The sequence below is a fragment of the Musca autumnalis genome, unplaced genomic scaffold (genome assembly GCF_047663935.1).
Source record: "Musca autumnalis isolate F117 unplaced genomic scaffold, ASM4766393v1 scaffold_1, whole genome shotgun sequence".
NCBI classification, from domain to species: Eukaryota; Metazoa; Arthropoda; class Insecta; order Diptera; family Muscidae; genus Musca; species Musca autumnalis.
Genome location: NW_027411644.1, coordinates 298,227,142 through 298,249,641, shown reverse-complemented (window position 1 = coordinate 298,249,641; position 22,500 = coordinate 298,227,142). Strand labels below are relative to the sequence as shown.

The window sequence follows — 22,500 nt, the reverse complement described above, 5'->3', positions numbered from 1 at the left end:
AATAGTAGATTTCCTATAGAAATCTTTATTCAGCTACGCTGAATGACAGATTTCCTATAGAAATCTTTATTCATCTGCGCTGAATGACAGATTTCCTATAGAAATCTTTATTCAGCTACGCTGAATGACAGATTTCCTATAGAAATCTTTATTCATCTGCGCTGAATGACAGATTTCCTATAGAAATCTTTATTCAGCTACCCTGAATGGCAGATTTCCTATAGAAATCTTTATTCAGCTACGCTGAATGGCAGATTTCCTATAGAAATATTTATTCAGTTACGCTGAATGCCAGATTTCTATAGAAATCTTTTTTCAGCTACGCTGAATGCCAGATTTGAACTCATAATTTTAATTTTAAACTTAACCTATTCTCCTTTGTGATCCAATCATTCAAACTATCCACCAGTAAGCAATGGGTATCATTTACATGCCGTTGGGTCTATGGGATATCCGAGCATTTAGCAGGCTGATTTTGCTTGTAAAACTCTAGACGTTGGCAGATTGGATTTCTGCTTTCTGCAACGTTTCATATGAAATTTGGCCCAAAGGGGTGCTGTTATTATATGGACATAAACTAGCCGAACATTAATGGTATTGAATGTTATTGGATTATTTGCCAACTGGCAGACAGGCACATGGACTGGGCCACGAAGCAGCGAGAAGCGTATATGTAGATGAATGGTTACACTTGAGTGAGAAATTGGTAATATCAATAAGACGTTGAAGACACATTAATGGCAGAAGAGTTTGTGTCTGTTTGCCGGAGCCTACATGGGAGTTTGAGTAGAGTACATGCGTGCATTTTGCTCGAAGTATGTAATTTTGCGGCTTATTAACAAATAAACAAGTTAATAATGGATGGTTAATGATTAACGAGCAAATAAATCCCATTTTAATAGTTGCTTGCTTCTTTGCGTCTTCTTTGCCGCCTTAAGAAAAAAAGGAAAATGTGTTGAAAAAGAACTACCACTAGCAGACAAAGGATGATGGCAAAGAACCAGGTTGAGGTAGATACGTACACCTGAGACGTTAAATGCTTGAACAATCTTAGGGATTTAATACAAAGTGGAAATGTTTTGGAAGATGTTATGGCAATAGTCTTCTTCATCTTTGGCTATCTTATCCAAGGAATAAATTGGTTTGTTGTTGTTTTTGTTTCTCAACTAAGTGTGGCTCCAAATGGGAAAATAACAACTACACGCTTAAATGACTGCGGACAAATCTTCCAAAAAAAAGTCGTCATACAAATGTACCACAATGAGACGTGTTGGAATTTGCTATTTCTTCCATTTAACAAGTCGTCCCACCAAAAGAAACGATGAAAAAAATGAGTTTAAAGTTGGTAGTTAAAAGCGACATAAAGCCGAGAAAAATCGCCTAGACCTTTTAAATGTAATTAAATGGAACTTTTTTTTCCTCGGCCACGAAGATGAGCTATGAGTGATATTTAAAATAAAGAATTTTTGTACACATGGTGCACAACAGAAAATAGACTAGCAAAGGTGAGTGTAAATGTAAAGAGAGCGAAAAAAGACTTCTGAAAAATTAATAATAGCAAATCCAAAGTATTGTGAAGACATTTTTATTTTCAAATAACTCAAGCTTCCCATATATAGAAGGGAAAGCATTAGTTCTGAGGATCTGCTTAAATAAAAACATTAAATCTCTTGAAGAAAAAGGTCAATAGATTAGAATGAAAAACTTAGTTTGAGGCTACAAAATCGCAAAACGTCTGCTGCTAAATCCTAAACGATTGTGAACCAAAGCAATCCTTCCAGCGCAATGCAGCATATTTCAACTTTTTCACGTACTTCTTCGTTCATTTTTGGATATTACTGTTTTGTGTGTGGTATGTTTTTATGTATTTGTAATGCCTTCCAATGTAATGTAAATAAGCCTAATTTAGTTAACATGTAACGCTAATTGCTTCAAGATCTAGGCTCAAACAATAAACAGTCCATTCAACGTTATTGCCACAATGTAAACTGTTTACCTAACTTAATGTAAATTTGCTGTTTTCGTGTAAATATGGCTCAGGTCTTTTTTGTGTAACTGTCATAATGGCTATAATTGACATAAATGCAAATGATCCCGTCTTCAAATGTTCTTGACTTCATTTAAGGAAGATCAGAATCGAGAACACTTAACACTGATCGGTGAATTCCAGGGAAATTTGTTACAGTGGTGTTACTTACTTGTAAACTCTGGAATACATCCAAGTGACATATCAATTTGTGCTCTTATTTCAATTCAAAACTAGAGTATTAAATGTTATTTGTCATGTAAATACATTGTTCTTACAAAACAACACTTTGAAATTCAGAATTGTTTACTATTGAGAATTTTGAAATTTAAAAATTCATTATGATAATTAAGTCATCATTCGAAAAATCAGTATTGAGCTGAATTTCCTAATTATAATTAAAATAATAATGAGAGTCAAGGGAGTTTTTAGGTCAACCCAAGTTTTATAGTTGGCTCTCGCAATAAATACCATATTCTTAAGAATTTTTCAAAACATGTTTTACACCATTAGCCCACGAGATCACTTTACAAGAGAGGGTGCGAGGTAAATTCGTTCTAGAGGGGTAGCAAATGTCTGTATAAATTCCTTAATAGTGTACCGTAACGCCATCTGTACTTCATTTTTAGCAGATTTCCCATAGAAATCCTTATTCAGATACGCTGAATTGTAGATTCGCTATAGAAATCCTTATTCAGCTTCGTTGAATTGCAGTTTACTTATAGAATGCATTATTCAGCTACGCTGAATTGCAGATTTCCTATAGAAATCCTTATTCAGCTACGCTGCATTGCAGATTTCCTATAGAAATCCTTATTCAGCTGCGCTGCATTGCAGATTTCCTATAGAAATCCTTATTCAGCTACGCTGCATTGCAGATTTCCTATAGAAATCCTTATTCAGCTACGCTGCATTGCAGATTTCCTATAGAAATCCTTATTCAGCTACGCTGCATTGCAGATTTCCTATAGAAATCCTTATTCAGCTACGCTGCATTGCAGATTTCCTATAGAAATCCTTATTCAGCTATGATGAATTGCAGATTTCCTATAGAAATCCTTATTCAGCTATGCTGAATTGCAGATTTCCTATAGAAATCCTTATTCAGCTATGCTGAATTGCAGATTTCCTATAGAAATCCTTATTCAGCTATGCTGAATTGCAGATTTCCTATAGAAATCCTTATTCAGCTATGCTGAATTGCAGATTTCCTATAGAAATCCTTATTCAGCTATGCTGAATTGCAGATTTCCTATAGAAATCCTTATTCAGCTATGCTGAATTGCAGATTTCCTATAGAAATCTTTATGCAGCTACGCTGAATGACAGATTTCCTATAGAAATCTTTATTCAGCTACGCTGAATGACAGATTTCCTATAGAAATCTTTATTCATCTGTGATGAATGACAGATTTCCTATAGAAATCTTTATTCATCTGCGCTGAATGACAGATTTCCTATAGAAATCTTTATTCATCTGCGCTGAATGACAGATTTCCTATAGAAATCTTTATTCAGCTACGCTGAATGGAAGATTTCCTATAGAAATCTTTATGCAGCTTCGCTGAATGGCAGATTTACTATAGAAATCTTTATTCAGCTTCGTTGAATAGCAGATATCCTATAGAAATCCTTGTTCAGCTACGCAGGATTGCAGATTTCCCATAGAAATCCTTATTCAGCTTCGTTGAATAGCAGATATCCTATAGAAATCCTTATTCAGCTACACTGAATCACAGATTTCGCTTCGCTGAATTGCAGATTTCCCATAGAGATCCTTATTCAGCTACGCTGAATTGCAGATTTCCTATAGAAATCTTTATGCAGCTACGCTGAATGACAGATTTTCTATAGAAATCCTTATTCAGCTAGGAATTGCAGATTTCCTATAGAAATCCTTATTCAGCTACGCTGAATTGCAGATTTCCTATAGAAATCGTTATTCAACTTCGCTGAATTGCAGATTTCCTATATGTATAAGTCCTTATTGTTTAGGATGACAGCTACGCTGAATTGCAGATTTCCTATAGAAATCCTTATTCAGCTATGCTGAATTTCAGATTTCATATAGAAATCCTTATTCACCTAAGCTGAATTGCAGATTTCCTAAAGAAATCCTTATTCAGCTACGCTGAATTACAGATTTCCTATTGAAATCCTTATTCAGCTACGCTGAATTACAGATTTCCTATAGAAATCCTTATTCAGCTACGCTGAATTACAGATTTCCTATAGAAATCCTTATTCAGCTACGCTGAATTACAGATTTCCTATAGAAATCCTTATTCAGCTACGCTGAATTACAGTTTTCCTATAGAAATCCTTATTCAGCTACGCTGAATTACAGTTTTCCTATAGAAATCCTTATTCAGCTACGCTGAATTGCAGATTTCCTATAGAAATCCTTATTCAGCTACGCTGAATTGCAGATTTCCTATAGAAATCCTTATTCAGCTACGCTGAATTACAGATTTCCTATAGAAATCCTTATTCAGTTACGCTGAATTACAGATTTCCTATAGAAATCCTTATTCAGCTACGCTGAATTGCAGATTTCCTATAGAAATCTTTATTCAGGTACACTGGATTGCAGATTTCCTATAGAAATCCTTATTCAGCTACGCTGGATTGCAGATTTCCTATAAAAATCCTTATTATTATCCATTATCCATACGATGAGGATATTTAGCTATCAGTAAAGCCGAGTAATTTCTTTTTTTTTTTTTGTTTCATCGTTATTTGTATGTGTATTTTCTTATTTATTTCCTATAACCATTGTTTTTAATAACTTCAAAACCTCTGCCAATTCCTCATTTGTTAATTCATTTCTTTGTCTCTCTTTTTTTCATTTCAGGTTGTCCACTCACTACAAGTTCACACTGTTTGAAATGTAATCGAGAGGGTTGCATCAAGTGCACCTTTTATTTGGTCACCGATACCCGCCAATGTGTGGAACGTTGTCCATCTGGCTATGTTGATCAATGGTCGGCACATACAGAGTTCATGGGTCGCGTATGTGTTCCCATTGGCTATTCCGGTGCATTGATGGCTGCGCTGGCCGGTATGTTTGGTGGCTTTCTCGTCTGTCTCTCAATACTGGCTGTGGCTGTGATGCTGGTGAAACGTCGTCGTCGCCGTAAGGCCATCAAACAGAAATTGATTAATGAAAATACCATGGATCGTTCGGATTTTTTGCGTCAATTGAATGATATGCGACCAAATGCGGAATATTTCTTGGCCATGTTGAACGATACACGAAGGCAAATACGTAAACTGTACTTGGCTGGGGATGTTGCGGCGGCGAACTCGTACAGGCCAATTGTCAGAGATTTGGCAAGAATTTTGATTCTACTAAATCGTCCAATTGAATTGATACCAGCTGCACCACACGATTGGAATCGTTTGTATACATGGTCTGAGCAGGTGCTCGAACGTTATAGGCCTCAGGTAGGCCAGCTAATAGATTTCTTTCAAAATTCAAATGGTGTTGATGTTGATGAATTTGATGCCACATCGGTGTATCGCCAAAAGGTGGGCGGTGGCGGATTCTATAAACAAAGTGCCACCTTGCAGTCATCATCAAATTTAACTGCAGGCAAGGGAGGCGGAGGAGGTGGTATTGGGGGAAAGTCGCAGAAAATGCATTTGTTTGGTTCTCTCATTAGCCTCCATGAATTTGAGGAGCCTCGACCCTCCGATCCTTTTGGCAGTAGCTTTAATACCCTGAAAAGCGGTAACCTCATATCAGATCTCAATGCTAGTTCATTGTGGCTGGAGGATGAGTTTTATAAATTAGGTTTTCGACCGCAAGATGAAATAACGACTGAACTGTAGATTATTTATTTAATCCAACATTTTTGCGAAGATATTTTGTTATATTTTTTTGTTAATTTAAAAATGTATTTTAATTTTTTTTTTTCGAAAACAAAAGTTGTCGTTGTAAACTGTGAATATGTATTTTTTTCGTTTCTATTTTTTTCTTTTTAGTTTAATTAATTTACATTTTGTACTTTTATTCGATCTTAATTTATATCTGGAAGTATTATTGTTAATGAAGTCGGTCCAAACTAAAGTTTAAGAAAACGAAAAAAAAAAAAAACAAAATGTGAAAAACACTCAAATGTAAAAACTGTGCTCAAAATGAATAGAACAAAGAAAAATATGATTTAAGAAAGCAATGTAAATAGCTAAAGAAAGTAATGTTTAATTTTAATTAGTAAATAAGTTAATATTCAAACGAATTCAAAATATTTAATAACAGTGGATATCGTTTATGGGATTTGTTTCCCTTTGAAAGTTTGGTAAAACGATGAAAAGAGTTGAAAATGTTTTATTTTGTGTTTATTATATAACATTAAATAATACTTGTTTGAAATGTTAATCGGCATTTTCCGAATTCGCTCATTTTTTCAATTTCGCTAGAGTTGAATCTCAACTTCGTTCCTAAACAAAAATTACTTCCAGTTTTAGCCCTATAATTAGAAACCTTCCCGTTCATACCTAAAAGAAGCGTTCTTTTAATCTCAATCTCCATGTTCTCCAGTTTCTTTGTGTCACGAACGAATTGTTAGTTTCTTCGCTCATATTTCGATTATAGGATATGTAGTTGTCATTTTCAGATTTGCGACCTCAGGTGAAGTAGCGATATCTTTGTGATTTTTTTACAGTCTAAGCTAGTGATTTCGCTTTAAAACCTACTTGAACCCAGACTTCAACAGCAATCCCATTTCTTCACTTTTGAACTGTCCTGATTTCCAACAAATACTCAATTACTCTGACACTGATTTTAAAGCCGATTGAACCGTTGCCCTCTAAGGCTCGCCTTGAAACATGGAAAACACTTTACCTGAGAAAATATTACAGATGTCATTGATCCCGGCAACCCCTCTATTTTTGAACCATTTGTAAGATTGCTAGGCTGTTTTGAAGAGCAGAAACGTCATAAAATAGACAATATAAGTATTCGCATTTTCTGAGCTCTTCGTAGAGATTGGTTTAAATAAAGTAACCACACTACAGTGCCTGTTCTGATTCCCAAAAGAACTTGATGACTCTGACCCTGTGGCAGATGTACCAGATTTGGATCTTTATGAAAAATTATCTTTATACCCTAAGGGCACACAGAGTAGGGCTGGCAAACTATCGATAGTCTGATTATCATTTTGATCGCTGCCGTAAAGTATTGTTTATATCGGATTCCAAAAAAAAAAAAATATTTTTTAAATAATTTGTGACATGTTACCCAAAAAACATATTTTGGTGGCCGACGTAAACTTTGTTTTTCGACGGCAATCAAAACGATAGTCAGACTATCGATAGTTTGCCAGCTATAACACAGAGTGTCTACATAAACCGGTTGCAGGCTCCGTCCAAAACTTAAACTATCCATTCCTTTGTGGAATGATAATATCAGCCGTTCTGAAGTCCCAAAATGGTGAAAAAATATTCAAAAAAGGTTTCGTCCATTCTGAACTCTTTAAAAAGAGTGATTCTGTGTATGGAAGGTTTACTAGAGGGGTTTGCTATATGTATATCGAACACCACCACTCTTTATAAATAGAAGACATCTTAAACGGATCATTTATAGATAGAATACATTCTAAACGAGGACAAAAGGCATCTTAAAGGGGTCTTATACAGTTTAAAAAATATTGCCTAAAGCGGACTTCTTCCTAAAGGGTAGTCTTCTGTATATAAAAGATATCTTATAGGGGTATTTTATTGGGAATAGACCCTCTAAAGGTGTCTTCTATAGATAGAAGGGGACTTCTGTAAATAGAAGACCTCCTAAGGGATTGTTCTAAACAAAGAATTGTACCTTAAGGGGTATTCTATACGTAGAAAATCCCCTAGGGAGGTCTTAAAAGATACAAGACCTCGCTCATCTATAATTGGAAGTCATTTTAAAGTCTCTTCTATACATAGAAAATCTCCTAAAAAGGGGTATTCCATAGCTAGAAGACCACTTAAAGGGGTTTTCTATAGTTGGGAGAATCATAAATGGGGTTTCCTTTTCAATTTTCTCCTCATCTGCACTCAGACTCAATATTTTGTTTTACGTCCTGTTCATTCTTCGTATGTGGCAGTGGCCTCTGATGCGCCTTCAGCTATTCTGATATAAAATTTTCTAAGGAGAATAACGACAATGTTGTGTTTCCTCATATTATCGGCAATCTTGACCTTGATACTTTCTTGCGGTAGAGAAGTAGTCCTGGCGGATGAGTTACAACAGTGGACAACATTGAAGTTTCAGACGACGGTGAACAAAAGATCACGATACAAACAGTGTCTCAACGAGCAATGATAATAGCCGGTCCTCCTAAAAGTTCCTCTACTGTTTGAAGTCTTCCAAAAAACTATATGTTACAGTCAGAAAATTGTCCAAAGTGGCCTTTATATCTATGAAAGACCTACTAAAGGGGCCTCTGCCATATATGGGCGACCACCAAAAGGCACTTCTTCAGATAGAAGAGCTATAAAAATGGTCTGCTATGGAAACACACCTCCTAATGGGGTCTTCTGTAGATAGGGGACATGTTAAAGGAATATTTTACAGAACAACAACATTGAAGTTTCAGGCCACGGCAAACAAAAGAACACGATACGAATAGTTTGGCGACGAGCTGCGATATTGCTGGTCCTTCTAAAGCTTCCTTTACTGTTTAAAGTCTTCCAAAAAACTATATTTTACAGTCAGAAATTTTTCCAATGTTGTCTTTATATATGAAGGACCTGCTAAAGAGGCCTGCTATATATATGGGTGACCACCAAAAGGCCCTTCTTCAGATAGAAGACCTATAAAAATGGTCTGCTATGAAAAATCACCTCCTAATGGAGTCTTCTGTAGATAGGGAACATCTTAAAGGAATATTTTACTGAAAGAAGACCTGAAGATCCTGAAGAAGAGTTGTCTATACATTTCAAATAGGATTCATAAAAGGGTTCTTCTAAGAAAAAAAATTCATAAAAGGTTCTTCTAAGAAAAAACTCTTCCTTAAGGGGTATTCTATACGTAGAAAGCCTCTCAGTGAAGTCATAGACGTTAGAAGGCATCCTAAATGGTCCATATGTCACTGGTCCTGTTAAGGTCCCTTCTATAGATTGGAGATCTCCTTAAAGGGAGCTAGAAGACTTCGTAAGGGGGTATTCCATAGTTGGAGGACATCCTACTATAGGACTATAGAAAGAACCTACTAAAGTGGTACCTGTAGATAGAAGACATCCTAAAGCGGTAAGGTTTATGATCACCCACGTCATCTGGTCCTTCAGCGGTTCAAAAATGTGGTTTTCAGCGGTTCAAAAATATTTTTTTTAACCCACGTCACCTGTTCCTTCGACGGTGTAAACTTAAAAGAAAAAAACACGTCACATGGTCCCTCGGCGGCTTAAAATCCACGCATTTTTAAAATTCAAGCATATTTAAAAAAATCTTCAAAGGCTCGAAAATATTTTTTGATCTTAATCCACGTTTTTAGAAATTCAATCATATTTAAATTTTTTTTCAGCGGCTCGGAAATATTTTTTGGTCTTAATCCACGTTTTCAGAAATTCAATCATATTTAAATTTTTTTTCAGCGTCTCGGAAATGTTTTTTGATCTTAATCCACGTCAATGGTCTTTCGGGGTTTCAACAATTTTTAATACACTTTTTTCGGTGTTTAAAAAAATATGTTTTTTTTAATCCGCATCTTTCGGCGTTCAAAAAAATATTTTTTTTAATCCACGTTCTTCGGCATTGCAAAACATAGCTTTTTCAAAATCTGCCACTGTAGACATTAAAAAATATATATTTTTTCAAAATCCACGTCGTTTTTCCTTCTTGAAATCCAAGTCTTTCGGTTTTTCAAAAAATATATATTTTTTCAAAATCCACGTCATTTTTCCTTCTTGAAATCCAAGTCTTTCGGTTTTTCAAAAAACACATATTTTTTCGGCGGATAAAAAATATTTTTTTTTAATCCACGTCTTCGATTCCACGCCTTTCTGCGCCTCAAAAAAATATATATTTTTTAAATTCACGTCTTCGATTCCACGCCTTTCTGCGCCTCAAAAAAATATTTTTTTTTAAATTCACGTCTTCGATTCCACGCCTTCCTGCGGCTCAAAAAATATATTTTTTTTAAATTCACGTCTTCGATTCCACGCCTTCCTGCGGCTCAAAAAAATATATATTTTTTAAATCCACGTCTTCGAATCCACGTCTTTCTGTGGCTCGAAAAAATATATTTTTTAAAACCACGTCTTCGAATCCACTCCTTTCTGCGGCTCAAAAAAATATATTTTTTAAATCCACTCCTTTCTGCGTCTTAGAAAATTTTTTTTTAATCCACGCCTTTTGAAAATTCAAACATATTTAAAAAAATCTTCAAAGGCTCGGAAATATTTTTTGATCTTAATCCACGTCACCTGGTCTTTCGGCGTTACAAAAAATGTTTTTTCAAAATCCACGTCTTTCAGCGGATCAAAAATATTTTTTCAAAATCCACTTTTTTCCATTTTTTCAAAAATATTTCTTCAAAATCAACCTCTTTCGTCGGCTCAAAAATATTTTTTTAAATCCACGTCTTTTGGCAACCAATCAACGTCTTTCTGGGGCTCAAGAAATAAACATTTTTTTTAAATCCACGCCTTTTGGAAATTCAAACATATTTAAAAAAAAATCTTCAGCGGCTCGGAAATATTTTTTGATCTTAATCCACGTCAACCGGTCTTTCGGCGTTTCAAAAAACATTTTTTAAATTCACTTCCTTCGGTGTTTCAAAAAATATTTTTTTAAAAAAATCCAAAAAAAATCGAAGAAAACACAAAAATTGTTAAAAATCCATGACTTTAGACATTTCAAGAAATGTTGTTTTTTTTCGCCGTTCAAAAAAATATTTTTTTTCAAAATCCCGTTTTTCGGCGTTGCAAAAACATTTTTTTCAAAATCTCCGATTGCAGGAATTTCAAAAAAAAAAAATTTTTTAAACCCACGTCGTTTTTCCTTCTTCGAATCCACCTCTTTCTTCTGATCAAAAAAAATTTAAAAAAAACACGTGTTTCGGCTTATCAAAAAATATTTTTTTCAAAAAAAAAAAATCCACGGCTGATCAAAAAAAAAAATTTAAAAAATTCACGTGTTTCGTCTCATGTTTTTTGTTTTAAATCCAAAATATTTTGAAAATACACATATCTTTCCGCAGTTCAAAAATATTAAAAAACCAAGTCTTTCAGCAGCTCAAAAATATTTTAAAAAAAATCCACGTGTTTCTACTAATCAAAAAATATTTTTTATAAAATTCACATTTTTTAAAAAATGCAGGTGTTTCGTCTCATATTTTTTTAAAAAATGCACGTCTTTCTAAAAATGTTTTTAAAAAATTCACATCTTACAGCAGCAGTTTAAAAAATATTTTTTAAAAAATCCACGCGTTTCTGCTGATCAAAAAATATATTTTTTTAAATCCAAGTGTTTCTGCTGAACAAAAATATTTTTAAAAAAATCACATGTTTCGGCTGATCAAAAAATATTTTTTTTAAATCCACTTGTTTCAGTTGTTCAAAAAATATTTTTTTTAAATTTATGTGTTTCGGCTAGTATTTTGTTTTTAAATCCACGTCTTTCTAAAAATATTTTAAAAAAATTCACATCTTTCAGTAACAGTTTAAAAACTATTTTTTAGAAAACTCCACGCGTTTCTGCTGATCAAAAAATATTTTTTTTTAAAAATCCAAGTGTTTCTGCTGATCAAAAAAAATTTAAAAAAAAAACACTTGTTTTAGTTGATCAAAAAATATTTTTTTTTTTAAATTTACGTGTTTCGGCTCATATTCTTTTAAAAAGTCCAAAAATATCTAATATAAGAATATTGCGACTCCTTCAAAATCATCATCAAAAAATATTTCTGAAAAATTCACGTTTGTTGGGCCCTTAGTGGTTCAAAATATATTAATAAAATTCATAAAAATCACGTTAATTGGACTAGAAGTGAGAAACACCCTCTCTCCATATACCAAGCATTTTTTCTCGTTTTCTCGGTAAGCTTAAAATTTGTCATCTGATTGTGGCTCCAATTTATTAAAGCAAATATTTCATTTCCCCAACTTCGTTTTCATATTGTTGTTTTTTTTTTACATTTGAAGGTTTGATAGGGCTCAAAAGATAATTTGAAAGAAGCGTTAACAGTCTACAAGAACGTTTTTAACAATCTCAGTTTTCCAACTTTTAAGGTTTTTCCTTTAACGGGATCTTTAATTGAAAATACACATTTTTGGTCATATATTGATGAAAATGTTACTAATTATAAGCTGAGCTTTGTCTTTATCATAATGGGTTCAATAGTTTTTTTACGATTTTTCTAGTTTATCTTTTTGAAAATTTCATGAATAACGTTTTTTTACAGTCATCATTGTTTTATCGCACCACAGATTATTTTAGAAATCACAAGAAAAAAATAATTTTCCTTATATCTCCATAGATCTTCATAAACGATATCTACTGTATTTTCTTTAAGTATTAAAATAAATCAAATTGTAATATAAAAATCTCAAACTCTGTACTCTTACACTTCTATATGTATGATGAAAACACACATACACAACAATCAAAAAATCAAATAAATAAAGTGCCTTTTAATATCTACACACCTTTGTAAAATATAAAAAATATTCTTGAAAGGCGTTAATCTTTACAGCTTGAAATAAATCATGCGTATTACTTTTCAATCAAAACTTATGTTCTTTCCACACCTTTGAGTTTTCTTTACAAGTCTTCCTCAAAAGCACAGCAGCTTCCACACTTGGCTTTCATTTATTGTTATTACTGAAATTTGTTAACACAACAACAAATTAAAAAAACATTCCATATGGATTTAAAAAACCTATTTATGTTTCCATTTCTTTTGTGTAAAAATTATTGTTTGTTTATTTGTCTTCTCGTACGTTTTAATTTTGTTAAACTAGTCACAAAGAACATTGAACACAAAAATGAGTTTCAAAACTAACTGTTAAATCAAATATATGTATGTACTAATATACAATATATGTATCTATGAAATTATTGAAGAAGAGTTTAATTTCTGTATCTCTCTTTCCTTGTATATTTCGAAAAAAAGAATAGAAAATAAGTGCGATTTTGTCGATATGTAGCTTAGCAATATACAGTGTATAAAAATATATATTTAAAAACATATAAAATTAAATAAAATCTAATTTAAAAATCTTAAGAAATCATTTTTTATATTAAAGAGGTTTAAGGGTAAGTATTAAAGGTTTGTTACGTGTCCCTTTTTGTCTCGGCTAGGAGATGTCCTGACAAACGCCGACTAACTCTGCCGACTCTCTGAGGGCAGGTTCCATCCCGACATCTCAAGCCCAGGAACGTAAACAATCAAAAATAAACAGGGATAACTGCTGCAAACTACATCTAACATTAACCTATCCCATCACAACACCAAAAACCCCAAACATCGGGGTCCTTTAGCCGCCCACCCTACCATGATCATCAGCTCCAATCCCCTTTCCTGATGACCCCTATTCCCGCATTTCACCACACCACTTACCTTTCCTTCACCACCTCCTTAATAATGCTTTAACACCTCATATTTTCTATCATCAAAACATCAAGTCATATTTTATTTTTTAATAGTGTAAAATTAATATTATCCTAAAAGCTAACAAATTTCTTTATTTTATATTTAGCAGATCAAGTAATCTCTAAGTGTAATATAAAAAAAATTAAAATAAATAAAAATGTATTATTAAAATAAATCAATCTCTCTTTTTTTTCTAAGTCCTTATGCCTATTTTTTTGTCAAAACATTTAATTAATTAAACGATCGGTCTATAGACCAGTTAACAGATCACTTTAATGTCTTTAATCGTCCTTAGGACCAAATCAAAATCAATATCCAAAAAGGATTACTTAAAACAAAAGACTCAACAGACAAGCACAATGTTTCTGAGTACCTAACCCACCCTAATGTCGCAAAAAAAGAGCTCTTTTCTATCAAGGGACTACTAAGGGGGTCTAACAATCAGATTCACGAAAGCTTGCTCTATAGCAAATTATGAAATAATGTCCAAATAAGGATCAAATAAACATTAAATTGACGTACCTATTTAGCTTGAAAAGTTGAAACAATTAACAAATTTAAAAAAAACAAAATTAACAAATAAATATAAATATGTCTATAAAAATATATAAAGAAATAGGATAAAAATTTAAAATAAACTAAATATACTAATAAAGTCAAATATAAATTGATTAATAGTTGATTAAAATTTAGGTCCAATAGCTTTTTCTCATGATGGACAAAGATCAATAGTTAAATCTGGCCGGATATTTCCGTCACCAGGTTTTTGTAATTAAAAGTAGTTTCTTCTTCGATCAATCAATTTTCACCGTCAATTGGGACCTTTTTTGGATTAGTATATGTGCACATAATTTTCTTATCTTTTTGAAGCAATTCCAGAACACGGTGGTGGTAATAAACGGTGTGGAGACTTTTCTGTAGAAAATGGAATTTGCTGTCTCCAATAAATTATTTGGTGCTGAGCTTGGATGCGACGAGTGGAGACTCAATTTGTCGTTCCGGATTTTGCCCATAGATGGTACTGGCAAATATAGGTAATGCAGTATCTTACCTTATTTTTCCCTGGATTATTTGGGTGTGTGGTTGTAGTGTCACTATCGCCTACAAGATATCGCTATCTGTCCACGAACCTGGCTTCGACCTGGCAAACCCAAAAAGGTTTAATTAAATAAACTGCCAAATACTCTTTATTAACAATAATTTTTGTATACCTTCTGAGTTTGTCGAAGTATATTTAATAAACTGGCTCGCTTAGACTTTCACCACTCTAAAACAGGGATTATCCCACACTCGTAACCTACGTTAAACACTCATTAATCACTTTTATGTCACATTTTGTATTCTTGTATTTTGGAATCTTTACCTTTATTCTCAATAAAACAGTCTTTAGATATATAATATTTTCTTCACTGCTAAACTGTTCAAAACTGTTGACTTTATCAAGGAATAAAAACGCTTACTAGCTCAACACCACTGAAAAACTAACCTTTTTTCCCATTTTTACTCTCTTTTATAGGTTCGTGAGAGAAAATGGCCTCTTTCCAAGTCGCGACATATTGAAATTACCCTAGATTTGTCCTTTTTTTTCTACCATCAGTCATCCCCTTCTCGGTTTGCCTGCAAAAAAAAACCTTTGCAACATTTGAACCTTAACATTAGACTTTATTTAAGAGAAACTTGCCCTTAGAGAACCCTCCTGTTAATGATAACATCGTACCTCTAACTGTTGATTGGCAACGCAGAATCAGTTGGTCGTCTGAACACTTCCCAATATTTGGAGAGTGTAGATTTTCCATATGATCGAAATGTCAAACTCAACAAAAATAAAAAAAAACACACGTAACAATATGGCGCCCAAACCAAAGAAGCCCTCGCGGTGAAAGATGTTAGGAAGTGTAGGTCATCAAAACACTTAGAAAATATCCCACTAGAAAAGAAAAAATAGAATAACATTACTATTTTGGAAAATGGAGTGACTTAATCAGTGATCGTTGTAACCCTTCTGGACAGGTGCCAGGAAGTGATGTACAAGGATATCTGATGGTGGATGCTCTAAAGGAAAAATTAGTAATGACCAATACACACTGGTGTAAGATGTGACATACCTGTTTTGTCGTAAACAGCCGTATCCGCACAGATTATGTCAGGTAGGAATCGAAGTTTTAGAATCAGCCTGAGGTTTGATAGTGATCCAGTTTAAACATGAGGGTATCCGCTCTGGATACAGTTTAGAGGTCAGTAGTACCCTTATACATGAACTGATATCTGGTGTCGTTTACGGAAATGGCGAAATCAGTGCACTTATCAGACTGTGTAAAACGTATAGCCTTTGTTTGTGTTCTTGAATGATCCATCACAACCCAAGAAGACGGATAGCCAATGTTAAACCGCACACACCATACCTCTCCAGAAAACACCTCCTGGAAAAATATATAGAAGAACAATTAGTACGATTTTTATAGTTATATAGTGATAGAGTTTTGAATTAGTTAAAAGTTGAAAAAAATAATTAAAAGAACGACCTTTTCACCATTCCAAAAGACGTTTTGTTTTTGCAAATACTTGAACAAGGGGATGAGTAGGGAGACCCGGTCCCAATCTAGAAACAGAAAACGAGATAGACCTAGTATATTCGACCTGAATAGGACTATAAATAGTGTCGAAGAGAAAAGAAAAAAGACGGGTGTTCAAGAAAACATGGCCGAAGAGAATAGAGGGGGTGATAATCCGATAATGGACTTCTCTGAAACCATTAATGTAGGAACCCCGGTATCAAATTCCTTGGGTCCGCTATACTTGCAGAATAATCTGCCTCAGATAAGAGTTTTGGAATCTTCAGTTCATAATGTTCAGTCCGAAATGAGGGACATTAAAAAGACACTAGGGGATTTGAGCTCAGCTATGGAGAAGCTCCTGCGATCTACCACAAACCAGGCCCCAAATACCGCCAGTAACCCAGTAGGTCAGTCGACTGTAGTGCAGAATAGGGAAGTACCCGGGACATCGACGACTTCCGGAATAAACGAGACAGCTAGGGGTTCGGATGTGTCGCAAGGTAGACAGGTGATAGTGGAACCGAGGAAAGAGTACACTATGGTACGAATTAACAAGTTAGGTCTAACTTTTGATGGGAGTTCAAGTGGATTAGGGGTTGAAGAATTTATATACCGATTAGAATATTACCAAAATCAGTATAAATTCCCCTGGTCAGAAATCATCAGAGACTTTCCTCTCCTATTATCGGGAAGGGCAGAATCATGGTACTGGCTATTTCTGAAGACCCACGGAGTCCATGACTGGGAGCAATTGAAATTCAGTATCATGAGCCAATACCAGACTTCTAGGTCAAATGTTGAAATCGTCACCGACCTAGCCCAGAGAAAACAGCAGATGAATGAATCGATAGACAGTTTCTTCCATGCTATGGGTCAAATTCGAGCCAAGTTGATACAACCGATCTCAGATTTTGACATGATCAAGATTTTGAAAAAGAACATGAAAGAAAGTATTGGTAGAATTGTTTACCCGATCCCGGTCTCGTCTGTTGAACAGCTTAGGGTTGAATGTAATGAGGCCGATAGGAACTTTTTGAGGAGGGAAAATCGACAGCCGATTCCAAATTCTCGTCCTATCCGACAGGTTAGTGAGATTGTAGAGGATATATATCATAGGTCTGACTATGAACAGGATGTGGGAGAGATGGAAACGGCCTCTGCAATTCAATATAATAGGCAATCAAAACCCCAACTAACCTGTTGGAACTGCAGGAAGTCAGGACATGGTTTCCGCGACTGTGAGGAGGTTGCCAGATCTTTATTTTGTTACCGATGTGGCAATCCGGGAACTACAACTCCCAGATGTAATATTTGTCAGCAGGGAAATGGGAGCAAGGGCGGGGAACGCGAAGGGGGTCCTCGTCCGAACTAGATACCCCTGGAAGTATGTTAAATAAACAAGAAAACGTTAAAGAGTCAAAATATATGAACGAAAAGACCGTAACCGGTAATAAAAATGTAAATTATGCTAGAATTAGACACTATTTACCTGTCCAAGAACGAGAGGCAAATTATGACATAGTAAGACAGAGAATATTTGGAAGTAATGAGGTCCCACTGTCAACTAAAAAAATTCCCAAAGTCAGACAGAAATTCGCAGAAAAGAGAACCATTTTTAAAGGTGTTATTGAGGCCATAGCCAGAGCCAATCGTCAATACGATCCAAGACCTTTTGCGGAAGTGGATTTAGAAGGACATATACTGAAAGGACTGCTTGACTCTGGGGCGTCAGTAAGCTTGTTGGGGAAAGGTTGCAGGGAAATAGTTGAGAATTTGGGAAAAGATATAAAACCAATTTTCTCGAGTGTGAAAACTGCCTCTGGGAAACAACATAGAGTCATTGGAAAGGTCAGAATTAGAATAAAGTATAATGAAAGTGAGAAGGATATCGATTTATATTTATGTCCCGACCTAGAACAGGAGCTATATTTAGGAATCGACTTCTGGAACCTTTATAATATAGCCCCGAATATATTACCGGTCGAGGAAATAAATGTAGAGCAGATTCAAAACGATATGGTAGACGAAGAAAAGTATAAGTTGAACCCCCATGAACTGTCGAAAGAACAAGAGGAACAATTGAATGACGTCATTAAGAATTTTGATACTTTTGAGGAGAAGGGTTTGGGAAAAACAACATTAGAAAAGCACTCCATTAAGCTCGTTGATGGCGCGGAACCAGTTAAAGACCGCCATTACCCAATATCCCCGGCAGTTCAGACAATCGTCTATGAAGAGGTGGACAATATGCTACGATTAAACGTGATAGAAGAAAGTGATAGTCCATGGAGTAACAGGACTACAATAGTGAGAAAACCAGGCAAGAATCGGTTCTGTTTGGATGCCCGAAAATTAAACAAATTAACCGTAAAGGACGCTTACCCGCTCCAAAACATTGACGGCATTATAAGCAGAATCGATGAAACGCATTATATAAGTAGTGTCGATCTCAAGTACGCCTTTTGGCAAATAGAACTTGATGACGAGAGTAAGTCCTACACAGCGTTTACGGTCCCAGGCCGCCCATTATATCAGTTTAGGGTAATGCCTTTTGGGCTTTGCAATGCGGCCCAACGCTTGTGTAGGCTTATGGATAAGGTTATACCGTCACATCTAAAAGAAAATGTATTCATTTACTTAGACGACCTACTGGTCATATCTAGCGACTTTCAAGATCACCTGAGACTCCTAAATGAAGTAGCGGAATGCCTAAAGAGAGCGAATTTGACGATTGGGTTGAAGAAATCTCAATTTTGTTTTAGGGAATTGAGGTATCTGGGTTTCATTATTGGCGGCGGGAAGTTGAAAACCGACCCCGATAAGATAAGGGCAATACGAAATATCAAAATTCCAAGAAATGCCAGAGAAGTACGAAGCTTCTTGGGGACTGCGGGATGGTATAGGCGTTTTATTAAAGACTTTGCCACCATCTCCGCACCTCTAACCGATACGTTGAAGAAGACAAAGAAATTTGAAATCAGTGAGGCAGCAATAAAAGCATTCGAGAATTTAAAAAAAGCATTAACATCTGCTCCAGTGCTTCGCCATGCCAATTTTGCAAAGCATTTTTACATACAATGCGATGCATCCGAATATGGCATAGGAGCAGTGTTATATCAACTAAATGATAAAGGTGAAGAACATCCAATAGCCTTTTATTCGGCGAAATTGAATGCCTGTCAACGCCATTATAGCGTGACAGAAAAGGAATGTTTGGCGGCTGTGATGGCAATCAAGAAATTCCGACCATATGTCGAATTAATGCCATTCACAGTCATTACAGACCACGCCTCACTGAAATGGCTTATGACTTTAAAAGACTTGACTGGAAGGCTAGCTAGGTGGTCTTTACAGTTACAAGCTTTTAATTTTAATATCGAACATAGAAAGGGGGCAGATAACGTTGTTGCCGACATGTTGTCCAGAGCTCCGACTATCGATGTCAATGAAATTACGAAAGACGAACTTTTAGATTTTGAGACCATTGAGTTTGAGAGTGAAGAGTATCTTGAACTAATTAAAAACATTAAAGAGAACCAAGACAAATTACCCGATCTTAAGATAGAAGATGGGTATGTGTATAAGAAGGTACTACCTGATCAGGATGATGAAGAGATTCGATGGAAACTGTGGATTCCATCTAGTATAACGTGTGAATTAATTAAAAAGGCCCATGACACTAACACATCAGCGCATGGCGGTATAGTTAAGACACTTGAACGTGTTCGGAGATTTTTCTATTGGCCACGTATGACCGTTCAAGTTAGGGAATATGTGCGGAACTGCCAATTGTGTAAAGAATCCAAACCCAGTAATCTGCACATGATGCCTAGCATTGGACAAGAGGTTGTAACTGATAGGCCATTCCAAAAATTATATGTAGACTTCCTTGGGAAGTACCCAAGGTCTAAAAAAGGCAATACATATATTTTTATCGTTGTGGATCACTTCACTAAGTTCACATTTTTGAAAGCCATGAGAGAAGCAACCACCGGAAATGTGGTGAAATTTCTCGTGGATGAAATTTTTCATAAATTTGGTGTTCCCGAGGTGATCCACAGCGATAATGGGGCACAGTTTACTTCCCAATCATTCAAGGATCTGATGGAGGCCTATCAAATTACACACCTGAGGACCGCAGTATATTCACCTCAGTCCAATGCCTCAGAGCGCGTCAACCAATCCGTAATAAATGCCATAAGGACATATCTAGATCAAGATCATAGGGATTGGGATATGTATTTATCCGAAATAGAATGCGCTCTGAGAAATTCGATACATGCCTCAACTGGCGTAACCCCTTTTTTTGCGGTATTTGGTTACCACATGTTCTTAAATGGCTCTGATTATAAGTTAGCCAGGAAATTGATGTCTTTTACCGACCATGAACTCAAATCATTGCATAGGTCTGGCAAGCTTGAGCTGGTCAGAGAAAAGATAAAAAACAACCTTCACCATGCATACATAAGAAGTTCCGAAAAATATAACAAAAGGGCTCGAGTAGTCAAGTTTCGTCCGGGACAGGAAGTCTATCGCCGGAATACCATACTATCCGACTTTTCAAAAAACATTAATTCAAAGTTTTGCAAAAAGTTTGTTAAGTGTCGAATAGTACGGCCGGTAGGGCAAAACATGTATGAATTGGAGAATATGCAAGGAAGGTCCATTGGTATTTACCATGTCAAGGATATAAAGTATTAGTGCAATATAGAATTAAATCCTGTGATAGACAAGTGCAATATTAGAATTAGGTAGCGTTAAGTGTATGTCGTGCTTGTCTCATTCATAGATTTACTTCAATAGGTGCAATAAGATACCTCGTCTGTGATAGATACCAATGTGTCTGATACTTTCCCTAAATTATATTCTACTTAGTATTCATACTTCTCCTATACCTAAATTATACAACCTTTTAATTATACACCTATCTTGATTATACCTTTTTAATTATACACCCCAACTCTTAATTATACTCCTACCCAGTATTAACCCTACCACGAATAAACATAAATTATAGAATACCCTTACCCGATGTCATCGTCCATTTTTTTCGATCCTGGAATCAATAGCTTATGTGGCGTTCACGTTTGCCTCAAAATCCCGGTGAAAGATCTGTAAGAACACACCAAGTAATATCTTATACTTAGGACGGTTAAATAATACTTCCCTAAGGTCAAGAATGGAATCCAGAGCCCGGCTTAATCTCAGGGCGTGAGAATTCCCCACGTTGGGCTTTACCGCGGACATCAAAACTTTCATATCCCCGCACACCAGTCCTGACTACATTCCTTTGCCAGCCCTGGAGTTTTGTTGCGGGGCATCATAAATCTTAAATCCCAATCGCCAAGCAAAAAAAAAATTTTGCGTGGGGGGACCTTAGGGGGTAGCTTTTTACGCCTCCGTGGCAGCCACAAAACCACGATTTTCCTCCAGCTCTCAATAGGTAGTAAAGTTGGGAGAACTGGAGGTAACTAAAATGGGCACTCCCGAAGGCAGACCACGGTAATGCCTTTAATGGTCTGCCGTGCCCACAAAAAAACGCAAAAACAACAATACAAGCATCGAAGGGGGTGGCACTTTCTGCGGGTAACCACGAGAATGGTAGTCGTGGTTAGCCATGCCGTGGCACTTACTGGGGGTAACCTGGTTGCTAGCCATGGTTAGCCATGCCGAAATAGCTATATCGTTGGGGTGTCAGATATAGTTATACACCCGTGATGAACAAAGGGTGTGGGCAACTGGATTGTCATGCCATTAATCCGTTGCCCACATGAAACACTAGCCGCTACATGTGAAATTCAGGAAAAAACCATTCTCCACCCATGATTATGGTCGTAATAACCAAAAGGGGTTTTTCCATTCTATGGAGAAGAGTTTGGATGTGTCCTGCATTTCATCATGGGGGGCTTCAACTGGAGAAAAACGCTGAAAAGAAAAAGAAAGATCAATTAATAAAAAAAGAAACAAAATGAAAATCAGAACGATACCGCCAGCTTGTTGTGCGTGTGTTTTTTTTTATTTTTGTTGAGTTTGACATTTCGATCATATGGAAAATCTACACTCTCCAAATATTGGGAAGTGTTCAGACGACCAACTGATTCTGCGTTGCCAATCAACAGTTAGAGGTACGATGTTATCATTAACAGGAGGGTTCTCTAAGGGCAAGTTTCTCTTAAATAAAGTCTAATGTTAAGGTTCAAATGTTGCAAAGGTTTTTTTTTGCAGGCAAACCGAGAAGGGGATGACTGATGGTAGAAAAAAAAGGACAAATCTAGGGTAATTTCAATATGTCGCGACTTGGAAAGAGGCCATTTTCTCTCACGAACCTATAAAAGAGAGTAAAAAT

At 35.6% G+C, this 22,500-nt stretch overlaps 1 protein-coding gene and 2 long non-coding RNA genes across 3 annotated transcripts in view; 1 reads left to right on the top strand and 2 right to left on the bottom strand.

Moving 5' to 3' along the window:
• The window catches only part of T48 (FU domain-containing protein T48), a 277,513-nt gene extending 270,347 nt beyond the window's left edge, over positions 1-7,166 (top strand). The window contains exon 3 of the mRNA XM_073961887.1: positions 4,881-7,166. Coding sequence (XP_073817988.1) covers positions 4,881-5,860 — 980 coding nt within the window. The 3' untranslated portion in view covers positions 5,861-7,166. The remainder of the gene's footprint in view (positions 1-4,880) is intronic.
• A 7,223-nt stretch (positions 7,167-14,389) lies between these two features.
• On the bottom strand, positions 14,390-15,064 carry LOC141391376 (uncharacterized). Its single transcript, XR_012409631.1, has 3 exons — positions 14,963-15,064; positions 14,811-14,896; positions 14,390-14,740 (listed from the first exon to the last, which is right to left on the bottom strand). It is a non-coding gene; the product is annotated as an uncharacterized lncRNA (long non-coding RNA).
• Positions 15,065-15,435: 371 nt separating this feature from the next.
• LOC141391375 (uncharacterized) lies at positions 15,436-22,164 on the bottom strand. Its single transcript, XR_012409630.1, has 3 exons — positions 21,183-22,164; positions 15,705-16,019; positions 15,436-15,526 (listed from the first exon to the last, which is right to left on the bottom strand). It is a non-coding gene; the product is annotated as an uncharacterized lncRNA (long non-coding RNA).
• Between the last annotated feature and the right edge of the window lie 336 nt (positions 22,165-22,500).